The 19,615-nt window shown below is 44.5% G+C and overlaps 1 protein-coding gene across 2 annotated transcripts; it reads right to left on the bottom strand.

The window, feature by feature from the left end:
• Window positions 1–1,030: 1,030 nt before the first annotated feature.
• Window positions 1,031–19,579, bottom strand: HSDL1 (hydroxysteroid dehydrogenase like 1). 2 transcript variants are annotated; one of them, XM_074370346.1, is made up of 5 exons: window positions 19,471–19,579; window positions 10,756–10,940; window positions 9,626–10,071; window positions 9,200–9,427; window positions 1,031–3,825 (listed from the first exon to the last, which is right to left on the bottom strand). In XM_074370346.1, the coding sequence occupies exons 2-5, from the start codon at window positions 10,910–10,912 to the stop codon at window positions 3,727–3,729; spliced, it is 930 nt and encodes a 309-aa protein (XP_074226447.1). In that variant the 5' UTR covers window positions 10,913–10,940; window positions 19,471–19,579; the 3' UTR covers window positions 1,031–3,726. The 2 variants fall into 2 exon arrangements, with proteins under 2 accessions (XP_074226447.1, XP_010966057.1); XM_010967755.3 differs by lacking the exon at window positions 19,471–19,579 and having other exon boundaries at window positions 10,756–10,987.
• Between the last annotated feature and the right edge of the window lie 36 nt (window positions 19,580–19,615).

Raw genomic sequence — 19,615 nt, 5'->3', positions numbered from 1 at the left:
ACACCGAGCATCTTACCCCTTTGAAGAAAGGATCAATGTGTTACACTCTCTGCAAAGTGTGCCTCCCCAAAAATGTCTGGGTGATTGAGATACTAGGGTCACGGGCTGTTTTCTGTCTTAATGTTGAGCTGGTCCACACTTGACACTGGGCACAACTGGGGGACTGAAAGCATGTTTTAATTAATGCCAGTGAAAAATGATGATCTATGCAGTCAGATAAAACTACTTGTATCTTGAGTGAACTTTGCTCTGCACCATAATTCTGCATGGCCCCAGTGTGACAATAAACCACAACACTGCATCTTTCCTTTAACATTAGCCAAAACTGATTTAATATAGCAGATAGAGACTCACCTACTAGCTTTGGGATCTTAAGCAAGTTGTACCTCAGTTCTTTGTACCTCACTTTCCTCATCCAAAAAAGATACTAATACCGACCTCATAGGATGAGGGTTAAATGAAACATATACATACAGAGATTGACACACACATATTCAGTAAATGGTGGTGGTTGTACTAGGCCAACCCACACCTGGTTAAGTTCTTGTCCCCCGTTCTGAGATGGCATCAGTGTTAAGGAACTTTCAGACAATTCTTGACTCCTTTGCATTTGTAAATCCTCAAAATTAAGCACTCCCTGCTGCCACCACATAAGGCACTTGATCTTAAATGTAAGTGTGTTGTTTTAATTCAGGGTCAATTGGTCTTGGCCAGGATTCTCTTAATAGCCCTTTAAGTCACTATGCCATTGAATACACAGCCAGACTGTTAGGAACAGAGGTAGGCTAGCGAACTGCAAACATCCTTGTCATGTGATAGTGAAGTCCAATGCTGGGGAAAAGGAGACTGCTGCCAGCTTCTGAGACCCCCTATAAACTGCAAGGGGGCTGAAGTGTGATGGAGAGGTGGCTTGGAAATCTACCAAGAAAAGGCTGGGAGCTCCAGGATCCTGGTCCAATGGTTTTCCCCCACCCCAGGCTCTAATAACTTTCGAAACTCACGCTTCACGTGTATAATAAAGCATGCACGATTCCATGGGAAGATAAATCTTTATTCAAACTAAGTGCGAAAGAGTCACAACCTGAGCCAATACTGAGTCAGAGACACAGAGAGACTGGTTTTGGAGGGTGCACATGTCAAGCATGATGACCCCAGTTAACCCTCTGGTTCCCAAATGTGACAAGATTTTAAGCAATTGAGGTTAAAACAAAACAAAACAAAAAAAGACTCCTCAAAAGAGCTGTCTCAACTGGCTGTCTCCCTTTTTCTTCCCAATCTTTCTTGAACCCACTACCTTTCATCCCCATCACTCAAGGAAAATAGGTCAGGACAATTGGTCAGCAACCCCCATCTAGCCAAGGTCAGTGACCAAAGTTAGCCTTCCTCTTACTCAACCTATCAGGACAATGAGAGCAACAAGTCAACTTGGTAGTTTCAAAAGATTCATCAGACACTTGGTTATGCACAATCTTCTTAACTCAATCACCCGCTTTTAATGAACTACTATCACAGGTGTTCTGAGATTAAATTAATTTTCTGTAATTTTAAAATAATTATTTCTAAAGGAAAAAAATGTATCTTCCCAAAACAACCGGTTTACAAACATATGGAGCAAAACCTCTTCCAAAGGAAGCAGAAGCAACTGCTTTTATTGTTAAATTTTTAGGTCACAGGTTGTTTCAAAGGTTCTTATTTCCCACATTCTAAATAAGAAACCCCATCTACAGTGGTCCAATGAGCTGAGAAAGATAAAACCAAAGGAAGAGTCTTGGTTTTGATCTTTTACTGACTTGCACCAATCAGTATATTTACATACGTCCTGCCAAGAAGAGAATTTTAAAACTGACATGGTTTACTGAGTCTCATCATAGAACAATGATTCAACATCTAATCTATAAATATAAGACACTGCTGTACCACATAACACCGTAGATACAAAAATGGTATTTTTACATAAAGTTGCTGCTTCTTATTACACATCAAAGTTCAGGTCATAGTGGCACGAAGTCTAATTTTCTCTAGTATTAATGACCATAAATTAATTGTTGGGTGGGGGGAAATGCCAAATACAACAAAATAAAAGCTTCCAAGCTAACTCCATCAAAACCTTCAGTTCTACCGGGTATCACTAGTGTGTAAATTTCCACACCTAAAGTTCTTCTTCTTATGTGATGAAAGCCTGATTTGTAAATGGAAGAAGAGATTCTGAATTTAACCGCTGATCTTGAGTCCAAGTCAGATCGGGAAACAGAGATCTGAAAATACTAAGTCATATCTGGAAGTATCAATGTCACTGACGAAACTGTGGGTGTAACATAAAAAGCATGCTTAGGCCTACTTGTAATGGAATATTATCTCAGGAGAAAAGATTCCATAAAAGTACTGATTTCAATTTACTTATTTTTGCATCAATGTCATAATATTAAACTCTGAATTTTAAATTTGCACACATTGTCACATTCGTATAGTGATTTACAATTCTCAAAGCACTAAGTATGTAGTTGGTCCTCAAAAAATGTTTGGCTTTATAGGACCTGAACCAAAAACATTTCACAACAGGTTTCAGGGCTCACCCACATTTGTGGTGGATTGTGCATCGTCATCTTCATACCAATAAAAGTATTCACTATAATGCATCAATCCATTACACAAACCAAAAATGAGCTTCTAATGTATTTCATCAGATACAATACATCATATCACACCATAATTTGTCCATATTTTAACTACTATTCCATGAATACTTGTTTACACCAATGCTACTGATATGGAAGAATATCACATAGAAAAGTATTTGGAAACCAGATATAACACACTCTAAAGGGCTAAATTTCAGTTATAAAATGGGTCATAGGCTGAGAAATCACTACTTCTCCATAATTATAAATCAGGAGACAACTGAGGGTCAACCATCACCTGTCCAAATCTAGGAATGAATGAATTCCATAAGAGGTTAAAAAAAAAAGACGCAAGTAAAATTATAGATGGCAAATCTACAGCACAAAATTGGATAGCCTTGTTTAATATGATAAGGAGTAATCTAGAATTTGAATACCCCCTTAAGGTTTCGCATTAAGCCATCTTAACAAGAAATATTTTTTAAAGTAACTCACCCCAAAAGTTGCCCAGGTGCACACAACATATACACATATATGTTCACTAATGAAATATCAGTTGAAGAGCAGCATTTCCATACACAGACAGCCAAACAACTAGAGCTATACAATATAATACACACTGATTTCTACAACTAGACCAGAAGCCTTACCTAGAAAATAATGCATTTAAATAGTCTTTCCTGATGAACATTTGAAAACCAATACTATAATTCACCTACTGAAATAGATAATTTCCCTTAGGAAACAACATCTGAAGTTATAAAAGCTGACAAGTCACATTATATTTCAGTATCAGACTGCTGTTTAGCTCCTAGAACAACATAAACTACACAACTTTTGAACGGTTTAGGGGAAAAAAGCATCAAAATTTAGGTTTTCTTGACCAGTGCTTGTGCCTTGGTGGTGATTTATTCTGTGCCATCCATGTGGCCCTTGAGGTTTTTCACAGCATTCTTAAAAGCATTATGTATGCTTTGCAAATGATGAGTCAACAGTATGCTAAACGATCAGGAATAAAAGCAAATGTGGATGATAAATGTGTTCTTCCAAACGTCAGAATACTGCAGGTTCTCAAGAGTTGGCAAAACTTCCCAACCATCGTCCAGCTTCAGGCTTTGCAGGACAAGGCCTCCTTACGTAAAGAACGATTGAGAATGTTTGCTCCCCACACCCAGAGCCATTCAGGCATATACTGTGCAAAAAGAAACTAAAATGAAAGAGAAAAAGGTTAGAAGGTTAGAACCCAAAGCCACTGACAACGAAACACACAGATCAGCAATGATTTAAACCAACAGAGATCACCCACCAATCATATTAAATACGAAAAATGAAACCACACCCTTTGTCTAATGAGGCTGGACAGACCTACACACAGCAATACAATTCCATCTTTATTTAACATGATTATGAGCAGCAGGTCATGTGGTTAAGAATTACCAAATTATCCCAGAAATAAAAGGCAGGTGAAACAGAAAAATGCATACATGGTTAGTATTGTGTGAGAAAAATGGGGTTTGAGGGGCAGGATGGAGCTAAGTTAAACAAAAGAACTGAGTCAAAAACACCACGACCCTGGGAGAGTGTCCTGAGCTGTGATGAGGAAAGCTTGGGGATGCAGGGGGGATGTCCCGCTGATGGTGCTCTGCTGCAGGCCAGGTCACCCCAGGGGACATACAGCAACGTCCAGAACATTATAAGAGGTCACAACTGGGATGGTGGTGTTACTGGCATCTAGAGCGCAGAGGTCAAGGATGCTGCAGAACATCCCAGAGTGCATAGGACGGCCCCACAACGAGAAACGACCCCACTTCTACGCCAATAGTGGCCAGGAGGAGAAACCCTGCGCAAAACTGACAGGTCTGTCCAAGACTGAGCGAACTAAGTTAACACCCTGGACATTAAGGAAGGGAAAGGGACAGGCCCCCAGCAAGGGATGAAATGCTAGCCTTGAACAGAAGTGTAGGAACACAGGTCAGCCCACATTCTCCTTAAGAAACAGATCTGGGTTACTCTGCAATTCCAGGAACCACAGTGGACACGGAGGGGGTCCCAATACCATGAACTGTGGGGTAAGGGTCCTGGACCCACCACTGTTCCCAGGTTCCACAGAAGGCCCAGCTTAGCCACCATGGAGACAGGAGTCCCATATTTGCCCTGGAGCCGTGAATAACTTTCTGTAAAAATAACTAAGATCTCTTTGGACCTCTTTTTAAAGGGCCAGGATTTCGTGGAAAAAATACCCAAATACTCCTCCTTAGAATCACTGTCCTAAAAGCAAAAGGCTCTAAATCCAAGGAGATAAGACAAGTCAGCATACGGACCCTGAGGAAGACCCCTGACACAGGCTAGATAATCGGGTCCCCCTCAAAGGGATTTTTTTTCAGTATTTATTGAGTGGAGAAGGAATCAGCATCTAGAAATCTGTTTGCTTTTCATTTCCACTCCTGGGCACTGTCTCCTGCAGAGGGACCAGCATCAGTGTGTGCTGCCCGTGTTCCAAGGTCCAGCAGGGGAAGGATGGATGAATACGCCATCCCCCGCTCGTCCCAGTGGGGCGGCAGCACCCTGGGCAGCAGGGTGGGAAGAGCTAACAGGAGAGGAGAGACCTGCATCCTCTGGGTGTGGATGGACCCATCACAGGGGCAGAGCCAACGGCCTGTTAAGATAAGGAATGCCAAGTCTGCGGGCTCTGGGAACTGCAGGAAAGCCAGAGAGGGAGAGGAGGGCTGGGTTTCAGGCTCCACAAGGCTTTGGGTATCCTCAGGGGTCCCCCCTAGTGTGTCCAGCCTGCTCCTCCTCCGCACCAGAACCCCGACAGTGACTAATGGGAGGCCTCCCAGGGACCCGGTTCAAAGGGAGGTGGGGGTGGAAATCCACAGTGAGTGTTGACGCCCAGCTTGTTGGAAATGTGCAGAGCAACCAAAATACAGATGCCACACACTTCCCAGAGACTGACCAGGTGGGACTGAAAAAGGTAAGAAGTAAATAGGAATGGAGAAGACCCTAAGAACACGAGCTGCATCCTTAAATGGGAGTATCCAAAGACATAACCAAAGCTGCTGTCAAAGTGTGTCGTTAGAGGTCCCCTTCCCAGCCAGCATGGGAGACGCACCGCGAAGAAGGGCTCTACCCTCCAGCACAGCCAGGGGCCTGCCTCCCTGGGACCCCCAACCCACATCTCAGTACGCAGCCCCCAGGCTTTCCCATTCCCACCCAGCCCTACCTCTGCCCTGAATGCCTCTTTTCTTCTTTTTTTTCTTTTCCTTTTCCAATAGCAAAACACATGCAGAGTATATGTGAATGAGTACATCAGAAGTAGGTAGGAATTCAAAACAGACTGGGAGCCAGTCCAGAGAGCTCAGGCCCCCACTCTGCCCCAGCCCACCCAGCAATGGGCACCAGTCCTATGTGCATGAGCCAGATTTTCTAGTCAATTTTTAATTTTTTTTGTTAAGTTTTTTCAATCAAACACAAGCATGTTTCTGGTCTTTATGTCAAGTATCACGAATGGAAAGCTTCAACGGAAAGGCTCTTTTAGGGTCAACTTGTGTGTTCCAAAGCCAACGATGTAATACTGCCCAATGCCACTTGGAAAATGAGGAGAAACACTCCCAAATCACTATTGGTAACTAGTTAACAATTCAAGTAAATACATTTGACTTCTTTGAGCTGTTTTTTAAGCCCAAATCATTTTTTCCCTATCTTAGTTGCAAATCATTATTAAGACATATTAAGACAACTAGTTTAAAACATACAAGACGCAACTGCTGAATTATACGAATGGTTACTGACTGAGCAAGAGTCGTGGCTGTGTGTCAGTTCTGACACCGACCAGCCTTAGCCCTACTGCTGCGCAGACATCTGGAAGGAAACGGGGTCGGGGAAGGAAGCCTGAGGCCAGGGGTGAGGGGTGAGGAACGTGCTTCCCAACCTTCGTGCAAGCTCACAAAAAAATTACCTCTTCTCACCCAAACTTAGCAATGATTGCTGAATACACTCCATTCTCAGTATGACATTGTGAAGACACGGGAGAGGCCATCTTTGGGGCTTCAGGAAGGATGACCCACAGGTAAGAGAGCCAAGTGAAAAGGCACACGGACCGATGTCACCACCAACTCTCAGCCCATCACTCACTGGGGGCTCCCCTGCGTCTCCCTGTCCCTCCTCCTCCAGTATGACTGCGAACCTCCTCACCCCCAGCTCAGCTCGCCCTGACCAGACCCCCATTTCACGGGCCAGCAGACAGGGTCCTTCTGCTTCCAAGTGCACTGGCGGCTCCCCCTCTGGCTCATGGCTTTCTACCTGTTTCCAAGTCCACATCCCACCCCCCCTCCACTGGGCTCACCAGCCCACCCCCACTCCCGGGAACCACGCCTTCTTTCTCCGGTCTTTAAGCTGTCCTTCCCCAGGTGCCCCTTTCCTCCAGCATGTACTTACAAGCAAGTTGCTGCTAACTTCAACAGATAACTAACAAATCAAACCCCTTCCTGGGACCCACTGCATCTCTCCCACCAAGCGCGCAGCCTGATTTCTCGAGCATGCGCCCATCTTCCCCACACTCACCTACTCGCTGTAACCTGGTTGCTTCCTAAAACGTCGCCAAAACTGCTTTCATCAAGGTCACCAAAGATTTTCAAGACTCTAAACCCAAAGACGTGTGCTGGTCCTTATGTGACAGGACAGCTGATATCACGTGACACTGACCATCCTCCCCTCAAAGCCATCACTGCCCGCAGCGTCCACGGTCCACTCTCCTCTCTGACCTCCCTCCGGCTGCCCCTTTTCCAGGCCTTCTTCCCGGTCCCCTGGAATGCTCCCTGCAACCCTGACCAGGCTGTCCTCCCCTACACCCTCTTCGGGTGCTGTCCCCACTCTGCGGCTCACCCTCCAGCCAGACACCGGTGACCCTTGAGGCTCTGACTCCCATCCAAGCCCCCGACCTGTGCAGCTGCCAATGCCACTCTTCTTAAATCTTACCTAGAACCTTAAATCCAGGTGTAAAACTCTCATGGTTTCTCCCCAGACCTGCCCTCTTCCTCTCGTGTTCCTGAGTAAATAGTGCCCCTAGTTTCTGAAGCCAAAACCTGAGACTATGTGTCGTGTCTTCCTTTCCTTCCACCCTTCACACTCGGTCTATCACCACATCTTGTCAAGAAACAGTCTACCATTCTTATTTAATTCACAACATATTAAAGGTACTAACGGGCCTCAACAGCACAAGACAAAACCTGAGGGGTAAGTCTGGCAAAGCAAGCTTTACACCATACGTGTCACAGGCTAAAGACAGAGAGAGGACTGAAATCCTGGCAGAAGTCAGATCCCTGCAACCCGTGCAAACTGCATCTGGAAGGAATGACAATGACAAAGGCAAATGGCAAAAGTCACCAGGGAAACCTGCTACGGACAAAACTGTGACTGATGAACCAGCCTCTGCTGTAAAACTGATATGGCTGAAAATAACTGAGTGAAATACAAACCAAAAAAAGGGGACAGTTTTAACAACTTTATATAGCAAACTGCTCTAGGAATTAAATTCTGTTTAACAGAATTTCTTGGCAGAAAAAAATACATTCTCAACAAAAGTTCATCAATGTGAATGAAGTTTGATTGTTATTAAACTGTTGGTGTTTTATAAACAGTCAAAGTATCTACACATCCAAAACCAACCCTCATTACACCTTCCTTTCAAAGAGAACATCATGGTCAGTGGCTTCTAAAACTACATTTTTAGAAACTACGTCTCTGCTTTTCTCTAATAATTAAGGACCTAAAAATAACCAATTAAGTAAAACTGCTTCATATTAAAGAAATGTTTAGCTAAAAAATGTGGTAAAAGTGAACTCTATTGTGATTTACATATCTACTTATTTGATACTGGTAAATCTAATAACTTTTAGGCAAAGAGCCCCCAAAATATTTGGTATTTAAGAAAACTCTATGTCTTAAAGAAAAAAACAATTCTGAATTGGAAAACATCTACTTACTAACCAGGTAAAGAAACACAAGTCTATTATAATAAACCATTATTCTCTTAACTGAGAATCAAAATTTCAAATATTTAACAAATTTACTCTTTAAAATACTAAAGATCCAAATCTTTGTCATGCCTGAACAACTTAAAAAAAAATTCTACGCTTCTTGAACAAATGAATCCAAGAATACACTGAAATACCATCTTGGATAAAATGAAGACCTATTTTATGGTTTTAGGTTTGGGGATCATACTGCTGATTTAGACACCCCCTCAAGCATGACTGGAATCTTTTTTACTTTGAAATTTCCGTATAAATACTTAGTATTTTTATACTGCTCCTGTCTACTTACATTAAAGCAGCAGATTTCATCTTCTAGATGAAAAGCTCATCTTTAATGAAAAGTTCATATAGATTGAACTTTTGAATGTTCTTAATATGTAATTCCACAAAGAGAATTTAGTGACTGAACCAGAATCATCAGGATTCAAGAACCAGAATTTACAGTCCTCATCTTTCAGCATGAGGCTCCAATCAGATTCCCCTGTATCGTTTAGAAAGCTTTAGGATGCATTAACCTAATCTCAAGAACTGAGCGCATACTGTTACCTGGATAGAATGGGACCAGTATCCTGTGGTCCTTTTTGAAATGCCAAGCGTAGAAACAGCATGATGTGCATACACTTTTGGTGAAGGCACCAACCATGGGCACTTGTGCAGAAAGCTGCCGGGTGTGGCCACGTTGCTAGCCACGCAGAATGGGATTAGACTCTGTACAAAGATTCCTTTAGAGGCATATTCATACTGCAAGGCTCTGCTGAAGTGGTCTAAATAAGCCTGTTAAAACAGGAGGGGAAAAGACTTAATTCTTGGGGAACTCAGAAGAGATTCAGAAGAAAAAAGACTTATTGCCATTTCAAGAGAAAATACAGCATAACATGAGCTGCTGACCAAGAGCTCAACAAACTGGACCAAACCACTGAGGTAAACGTTCTCCTACCTCACGATTTCACTTTCCAATCAGTAATACATCACCTTCGATGCAGAAAACGCAGCCAGCTGGGGGGTTGGTTTGCAGCAGGAGCCAGACGAGATGGTGACGATGGCTCCCTTCTTCCTCTCCACCATCCCCGGTAGCACTATGTGGACCATCAAACTGGCTGCGGCGATGTTCACGTTTATGATGTCCCAGAGCGTGTCCTCAGAGACCTGAGTGAAATACTGAGGGTAGGGGTAAAACACGCCCACGTTATTCACCAGGATGCCAATATCTCTGTCTCTCAAGGCTTCTCGAATCAGGTCGTAGATCTCGCGGCCGCTGCTGAAGTCGGCGACGATAACATCGGTTTCCACCTTGTAGGTGTCAGCTATGTCTCTAGCGACTGTCTGCAATTTCTCTTGGTTCCGACTAATCAGGATGATACTGAGACCGCGGCTGGCTAACTCTTCCGCGTAGGCTCTTCCAATCCCATCTGTTGCGCCTACAGGACAAGCCAGGAAAAGTAAGCAAACTCATTTCACGGTGTGACCTTTAACATGGACTTTAAAAACCCCATTTCCAGGTTTAATCAGAGAAGGATTCACACTAGGAACAACCTGAGGTCTGTAGCTGATCAGTCCAGCACAAGGCCCAAACCATAATAAGGACTGACACAGGCTAGTCAAATGCTCTCCCAAACACCCTGCCGGGTAGAGGAAGAACTGTTTTACATTCACCATGTCAACTGTGAGACACGGTGGGAAACTATTTTCCAACTTATACCTGGCTTGAATGAGTGCCAGGAGGTACTTTCCTGGGAAACAATGATACACTGAAATGAAATTTAAGGGAAGCATTTCTGAAAGTGGTAACAGTTTATAAGGACACTTTCAAAACACAGAGCAAAAAGGAAAAGCAAGGGGTAGGAAGGTGGGGCTGGAGCAGGACTGACAGCAGGACGAGGCAGAATAAAAGGACAAAAATCACAGGAAAATTCTCCCAAGACAAGGGTGGTGAGAAACACAAACATAATCATCATGGAGGAAGTTTTATTTTTTTATCCCATGAAAACATTACATTAAATGGAGTAACTCCTTGAATGATGCATCCAACTTAAACCACAACTCTAACAGGAAAGATTTATTTCATTGCTAAATCAGGCAAGAATGGACATCTCACTTCTTACCGCTCACGACTGCCCATCTTCCATACTGCTTGATCAGATCTGCTCTGCTCACCAGGCGAGGGATGAAGTGCAGTCTGATCAGGCTGTAGAAGTCGCAGACGACGGTGATGCTTTTTCTGGCCGTGTACCAGGCTCCAACCAGGGCGAGAGCTTCCATGTAGCAGTTACAAGACCTGGCAATTTCCCTATACAAGAGGTAGAAGCTGTCAACGGCAGCCATGGCAACCTGCAGGTGGGGGCAGGAGAGAGGTGGTCTCTGCTTAAGAAGTTAAAGGAACATGCACAGTTCCAGCGAAGAAAGACATCAGAGGACATCAGCACTTATTATTGTGCATTCAAGTAACAGTAACTGTTCAAAGGCATGGAGTCCAGGGACCCAGTCAATTTTATGATTTCATTACTTCACACCTGTAGCTCAGAAAGTACTTTTTTTCAAAGAGATTAGTCAACGTAACTATCAAGAGTTACCAAATTGCTACCGAAATTCAGCCACTGTGCTAAATGCAGAGGATACAGAGAGAAACACAATACGCTCCGTGCCCTAGAAACCCTCCAGTCCAGCGTAACGGCAGGCACAGACTTTCTAATTCACATAATAGCTGAGAGGCACATTTATTTCTTTTATTTATTTATTCAAAAACTGGCAAACACAGAGGGCCCACTGTCCATGTTGAGACAACATAAAGGAAATAGAGGTAATATTAAGACAAGGCCTTGGACTCAAAGAGCTTACTGTCCATTTGCGACAAAACTAAGACCTAATAAACTTTAACATAAATTAAACATAAATGATACTAAGTGTAAGTAATATTCATGAATGTATATTTAAAAAGAGATGCTCCTCAAACTTCAAGAAATGATTTTCTCAAATGACAGTGGGGGGAGCACTCCTTCGTCTTGCTAGCATCATTTGCACACCATTCTCTCTGCCTGGCCCCTTACATCTGAGGAACGAAAAGCCCAATACAATTCTTACAAGTATCCACAGAGCAAGCAGCACCAGGCATCCCATGATGTTCCATGCACCATGACAGATGCTAAGGATTCAAAGAAGAATTAAATAACTGTTACCTAGGGGAAGAGACAGACATTTCACAGAACAATTTTAAATGTCGTATGAACTGGTATATGTGAGCCTGGCATCAGAGATGACCCTGAAGAGGTAGAGAAAAGCCGGGCAAGACCAAGGCTGATGAACTTCACCCCAGCCTAGACCTGGGGAGCCACTGAGGCCGGATCCAACTGTGTGTGCTATCTGTGAGGGACAAGGGGCCAAAAGCTCACAGTGGACTACAATTAAATGACAGGGAGCTCAGATGTATATGGACACAAGGATACAGCATTTAGTAAATAAAACAGATTTAAGCCAAAGAAACATTTAAAAACTTCTGGAAGTGGCCCCTCTCATAGAAATTGCATTAGGACAGAAAAAAAAAAATCCTGAAACTAAGAAAATCCCCAACAACATCAGCAAAAATTGGCATAAGCTTAAGGAAGAATAAGTGAAGTCCCTCCCACTCCACTGCAATGCAATTTGAGCTCAACCAAGTTGTGCAGAGTGAAAAGTAAACAGGAGAAAACAAATTCACCACCAGAATGGAACACACTGTGAGAAAGACCCTACACTGTGTCCGCAGGCACAGAAAATAATAAAAACTCTGAAACAGAAGTATGTATGTATCAACTATGTGTGTGGAGGAGATACATGAATGTGTAGTCCAAATTACAAACCAACAAAACACACAAAAGAAATATGACAGAAAACCGAAGAAACAGGTAGTAAGATTCCTAAATGCCCCACAATAAGGATGTAATCCCTCAAACAGCAAGTTTTATGTTCCAACCACAATTCTAATTAAGCTGATGCAGCAATAAATTAAAGAAATGTTTTTCTCAAATAACAATACAGAAGGTAACTCAAGGAGTCATCTTATTTCCGGTAAGTAAAGTGCTGTACACTTTGCAATTCTGTTCATAGAAACTTACCTCCTACGAAAAGAATGCCAAAACTGGTCATGAAAAGAAAGTATTACACACTTTATTAGGTACACAAACCAAATACTTAATAATATAAAAATGACATGTTCCTTTTGGGTAACTCTTCTTCATGGACCACACTGGATGAGACTTCTTAAAATACGAACTATCAAGATCAACGCGGTTTGGGCTGAAAATGCTTTTCTTTTCCTGATCAATCAACCACACTAGGGCAGTGTACTCTGGGAGCTGCTCTAAATCCTTTGAAATACGTTCAAAGTTAGGAGCATCCACCTCAAATCCATTTACTCCTTTTCTGCCGTGCACGCATGCCTCTCAAAGTTTCCGGACGTCAGTGATGAGGTAGTGGCGTGTCAACCCTTCAAAGGGTTCCCTGCTCAGCCACCTCCACACACAGCCGAGTCCCTGTGGAGGCAGGTGCTGGCCCGAGAAGCCCCGACAGGCACCGCATCAGGGCGGTCACATCACTGCAGGCCCCGAATAGTGCTAACTGCAAGATTCCCAGAGAAACTACGAAAACATTAGCTTCTTACAAGAAAGAACAGAAAAAGTGAGATTCCATGTTCAACCACCCTGAGTTGGGAGTTCCTGAAATAACTTTTTATAGGTGGACATGTGCCTTTTGTCATAATTAATCAAATACTAGGCCATGAGGAATGTGAATGCAAAAAATAACACCTGTATGCACTAGTACTTTTCTAACAAAATATAATAAAATTAGAAGTAACAAAACTATGACTCCAAAAAACTAGATACTTGGAATAATAAATCTATTCTTCAAAAGAACAGGTGGGTGTATATTCAAGATGTTAAAATACTGTCTTCAGTGAAAACCTGAATCCTGCACATCAAGGTCTAATGGACTACAGCCAAAGAAAACCGTGTGGGAAAATGAGCTCCAGGCGACGTGGGGGAAGGAGGTCGGGGGCCTCAGGCATCACCTCACCCCAGGGGGAGGCTGTGTCGAGGGGACACTGACCCCCTGCAAATACCACTTTTTTGCAAGAATCTAAGCATCTGTGAAGGAAAAACCTTCAGCAAAAGATGCTGGACCAGGAAGGCGTTTCCCGACTTCCCTGCTCCCACCTCTAACCATCCGCCTCCCTCTGCCTGGCTCTCTGCCAGCTCCGAGTCTGCAGGAATTCGCTACTCTGTCTTCTCTTAAGGCCAATCTGTGAAAACCCAACACGAAACAAATGCCTCTCCTCTGCCTCCTAGTTCAGCTGGGAAAATTTTAGATAAAACTAAGACTAGAGTTTTTAAAAGTTAAGAAAACACAAAAATCCGTATGCCGAGATTCCCTGCACGGGAAGCAAAGCATTTCCTGTCTTGGATGGAGGGAGGTACCTTGCACCTGTCTGGGGAAAGGCTCGGCTTGGAGGTGCCCCCTTTCCTGCACCTTTTTTAAGGAACATTTCATCAAATGGGACACAGCCCACTCAGAGGGCTGGGATGGAGATGGAGCTCCACACAGACCCCTGAAAGCCCAGAAGAGGCTGGGCCCCAACGGGACAGACACCCTTCTCCCCACCTCTCCCCAGGGTCCCCCTGGGCTTTCTCTGCCTCATCCTTCCCTCTCTGCCAACCACTGCCCTGTGCTCCAGCTGTGGAGCCCTAGAACTTCCGCACGGTGGCAGATGGCCCAGCTGAGCACCTGGGTACAGGGCTGGCAGAGACGCTGGAAGGAGAGGTGGAGGTACTTGGTAATTAGAGCAGTAGGTTCATCCTTGGCAAAAAAAAGGTACCACTCTGGTGAGCGATGCTGACAATGTGGGTGGTTCTGCGTGTGTGGAAGCAGGCGGTATATCTCTGTACCTTCCCATCAATTTCATTATCAACCTAAACTGCTCCAAAAACAGTCTTAAAATAAAAACCTTTGAGATAACATCACAACTATAAAAGCATCATGGGAAAATTATGGTCAAAACCCCAAGAAGCAAAGTCACCTCTTCAAAGCACAGCTGCTCTGTCTGTAACATTATCCTGACCTATGGTTTAGCTGACTCAACTTTGCAGTGAAAAGGGCGATCAGATCTCATATAAAAACCTTCAGGAATCAAGAGGTCTGAGAGCAGTGTCTCGGCTGAAACAGACATCACCAGGCTACCCCAATGAATGACACGTGGTGGGGGATGGTACAAGAACATCAGACAGATTGGCCAAAATGTTTTCAAAGAAAATTAAGCAAGTATGATGGGAAAAAGGCAATCAAGGCACCACCAAAAAAAGGTAATGGGGTTGGTAAATAATGTCCCTCCGATTATGTCCACATTCTGATCCTCAAACCCCATAAATATGTCACCCTATGTAGCAAGGGGACTTTGCGGATTAAGGATCTTGAGATGGGGAGATCATCCTGGATTATCCAGGTGGGTCCAGTGTGATCACACGTGTCCTTATCAGAAGGGTCAGAGTCAGAGGAGACGTGAGTAAGAAGCAGAGGTTGGAGAGAGTGCCAGTGAGATTTAAAGACCACAGGCTGCTGGATCTGGAGATGCACAGATGGGGTCACAGGTCAAGGAACGCAGTACCTCCAAAATCTGGCAAAGGCCAGGAAATGGATTCTCCCCAGAGCTTCCAGAGGTGACACAGCCTTGCTGACACCTTGACTTTTGCCCGGGGGGCTGACTTCAGGCTTCTGACCTTTGGAACTGCAAGAGAACAGCTGTGTCTTGTCTTAAGCCACTGAATCTGCGGCAATTTGTTACAGCAGTCACAGAAAATTAAGATGGACAGACAGTCAGTCTAGTTTTCAGGACAGTGAAGAGACAAGTTGCAAATCCTACAACTCCCCTTCAACCAGAACCTTCAAGTGTCTTCAAGAACCAGAAAGTATCTTCAGCGATTCCTCTGATCTTCGATTAGCCGAGGTGGTCCTCGCCATCCTCATCCACACCTGGCACTGCCTGGCTTTTCAGTAAAGATTCCAGGGTCAGGGACTTTCTTTTCATTAACTTTATTTTCATAAATCTTACTTCTTTCACACAGAGCCTGGACCTGCCTTGCTCTCAGCATTCAAATCCCATCTGTCCCTGCAAGACCAGCACAAATCCCATCCCTCCTCCCCAGCTCTGTCCCAGCACTGACAAGCAATGACTGCACACACCTGGCCCCGGCCCCTCTCCCCTCCTGCCCAGGTCACCGCACCCATCCGCATGAGCTCCCCTCTGCCTCTCCGGGCCATGCTGCCCTTCTGGCACTGCTCTGCCTTCTATTCAAGTGTCTACTCTATCTCTATCTTGTTCCCCAAATAGGCCCCTTGAGGGCAGAAAATCTAAGACTAATGTGTCTGTACTTTAAGAAAATTGAGAAATATACACAAAAGTTTTAACGCCTATTATGCACAGTTCAAAGAATAGACAAAATGCCCACAGAGCCACCCGACTTCACAAAAGCAACATCTCAGAAGCCCCAATGCTTCTTCCCTGATCACGGCCACTTCCACCACCCGGTGGGTATCCACACTCCTGAATTCTGATGTCATCATTCCCTGGTCTTTTTTTTTTTTTTAAATAGTTGTACTATTACCCCAGCATGGATTCTGAAATAATAACATTCCATTTGGCCTGAATGTGCCCTTTACATAAAGGAATCACACCGTGTGTACCCTTTGGTGACTTGTTCCTTTCACTCTGCATTGTGTTCCAGACTCATCCATGCATCCGGAGCTATACATTTGCACTGCTGCTCGATCTCATGGTACAAACACACCACGATTCATATATCCACCCTACTGCTGATGGGCCTTCGGGTTTTTCTTGCTGGTTTTTACTTTATAATTATGAACAGTGCTGCCATGACCACTCTCGGGCACGTCTCCTGGGCAATGGTACCAGTTTCTCAAAGGGCCAGGCCTAAGGGTCAAACTGCTGGGCCACAGGACATCCATAGTTTCAACCAGATGCTGCCCAAGCTGCTGAACCAACTTACATGCCCACCAGCAGTGAGTGTGAGCTCACACTGGCAACATCCAACAGTTCACCTGCTGCCAAAGCCTCGCTGGGAAACTGGGTCTCATCCTGGTTGTCATTTACATTTCCTGACTACTAATACGGCTGGCTGGCTCTCTTGATGTTTATGTGCTGTTTGTGTTTTCTCATCTATGAAGTGCCTGTTCCAAGTGCCTGTTTCTCGCTTTCGACCTTACTGCTACTGTGTCATCTTCTCCTTCGTTCAGAGTTATAAAAATTCTTTCTATATTCCCTTCATAGCACTTTTGATGAACTGAATGTCCTCATTTAAAAAAAATTTTTTTTAATTGAAGTACAGTCAGTTACAATGTGTCAATTTCTGGTGTACAGCACAATGTCCCAGTCATGCATATGCATACATATTGAATGTCCTCACTCTAATGAAGTCAAATTTATTCATTTTTTTCTGCATGGTTTGTGCTTGTAATGTTTTATTTCAGAAATTCCATTGCAACCCCAGGCCATAAAGATATTTTCCCATATTATTTTCTAAATTTCTTTTTTTCACAGTTTTGCTTTTCTGATGATTTAAGTCTTTAATCCACCCACAGCCTTATGATGCTGTGAAGCTCGGATTGCATTCATCTTCATTATTCCTCCTCAGCACCTGGCATGGTGCTGGGTAAACAATATTTATTTAATAAATAGAAGCAAATAATGCATTGTGTTCAAAGCTCAAATTTCACTCTTGGGGAGAAAAAACTTGAGAACCTTCTCAAACTCCCTATCAGCGCTTTGATAAAGTTATTATTGGTGTATCATGACTTCTTGGAATCTCCTTACTTTCCTTTGCCAATTTTTAGTATCCCACTAACCTGAACTGATAGGGTGCTGCATGGAGACAGTAGAACATGGGAGTTCTTGTCCAAGATCCAATACCCATCAGTTTCAGGTCTCCACATGTGCGGTGGGAATTAAAATAACACCACCACTCACTACTAGGTATAGACCTAAGATAACTGAAAACTTAGGCTCACACAAAAACCTGTACAGCTATGTTCACAGAAACAACCCAAATGTCCAACAACAGATGAAGGGATGAACAAAATGTGGTCTTTCCACATAATGGAATATTATGCAGCAAGAAAAAGAATGAAGTACAGGTACAAGCTACTTCCCGGAAAACCTTGAGAACAGTGCACTGACTGAGAGAAGCCGGACACAAAAAGTCACGTATCATACTATTCCACTTATATGAAATGTCCAGAAAAGGCAAAGAAACAGAGACAGAAAGTAGATTAGGGCTGCCATGGGACAGGGGAGTGGGAAATGGGGAGTGACTGCTAATGGGGTGGGACTTCTTTTGGAGATGATGGGAATGTTCTAGAATTAAATAGTACCTGGTGAATACGCTGCTATGAGCAGTACACTTTTAAATGGATAAAATGGTGAATTTTATCTCAGTTTTAAAAATCTACTTTAAAAATACCAATTTGTTGAACTCTATGCCCCTGGAATATTACTGTCACGATTACAACCACAGACTCTGAAAACAGACTTCCTGGATTCGAATCCAGGCTCCCAGAGGAAGAGCTGTGTGTGTCCTGGGTGAAGGTGAAGTTACTTCACTTCCTTGAGCTCTTCTTACATCACTGGTAAACATGACAATAATAGTTCCTGCCTTAGATTATAATGAGAATTAAATCAGATCATAGTATAAAGCACTCAGAACAGAGCCTAGAACGTAAGTGCTCAATAAACCTTAGCTATTAGCCGCTATAATTCAGTATTCAACGTTAACGACTGGCTATCTGTAGAGCTCCGGGTTAAAACTGAGAGCTGGCTTTCTGCAAAAGCTAAGTGCTTTATTCCTATCAGCTCATTTGTTCTCCCACCAACCTTAAGAGGTACAGCTTTTGAGTTGTGTTTGTTTGTTTGTTCGTTCTTGGGAGAGAGATAATTAGGTTACCTTCCCCCCATGGAGGTACAGTTTTAATCATATCCAGTTTACAGATGGGGAAACTGAGGCTTCCCCAGGTAAAGCGACAAACCCAGGACTCTGCAGCTATTAAGTGGAAGGTGGGAATTCAGATTGAGGTCTGTCATAGTCCACAGCCCTGGCTGGTGACCCCCAATGTGTGACCCCGAGGCGGGCATTCTGCTAGCATGAACACCCAGAAAGCTGCTGTGTTTGGCTTCGCTGGGCTGTGTCTGTGCTACATGTTCCTTCAGAAAAGCGACAGCCTCACTGGTCTCCAGAACCCCTCCCCTCCATCACCTGGCATGGCCCAACAAACGACCGCCGCTGGGGAACTCGTGGTGCCCTTTCTTCTAGAGCTCCCTTATTCTGAATTACTTGTAATTAGAACAAAGACGACAACAACAAATCCCACTCGTACTAAGTCCTTTGCAGACGAGAATAAAGCACACAAAGGGGTCATTTTCAGAGCCTCGTGGGGAGCACCAGGGCAGGTCTGGGAAAGAGGGGCCCCGCGCTCGGGGTGGGTGGGGTCCCAGGTCCGCTGGGTCCTGGGGGGGGGCCCAGAAGAGGGGGTTCTCTGGGGGTGCAACGCCGAGGTGGAGTTGGGGAAGGGGCGCTATTGGGGGACAGATCTGGAAGGAGGGGTGCCTGGGGCGGGGATCCGAGGGAAGAGAGACGAAGGGGCACGGGGTGTCCCGGCGCGGAGGGCACCGATCCCGGGGGGCGTGGTGGGGCACAGAGGGAGGGTCCAGGCCGAAGCCCGGCGGGCGCCGAAGAGGACCAGGAGGGCCTAGGGCCCGGAGCTAGGCGTGGGGAGCGCGGTACCTGCAGAGGCGGCGCAGTCTCGGAGCCGGTCCCGCCAAAGACGCGCGGCCGCCGCCCCCGTCACCACCGCAGCAGCTGCCGAGTACCGCGCCCCCACGTGACCCGCGCATGCGCGGGGGGCGGGGCCGTTGCGGGTTCCGCCCCC

Source organism: Camelus bactrianus, chromosome 9 (assembly GCF_048773025.1).
Source record: "Camelus bactrianus isolate YW-2024 breed Bactrian camel chromosome 9, ASM4877302v1, whole genome shotgun sequence".
NCBI lineage: Eukaryota > Metazoa > Chordata > Mammalia > Artiodactyla > Camelidae > Camelus > Camelus bactrianus.
Note: the sequence above shows the minus strand (reverse complement) of the source record. Positions and strands in the feature narration are given on the sequence as shown.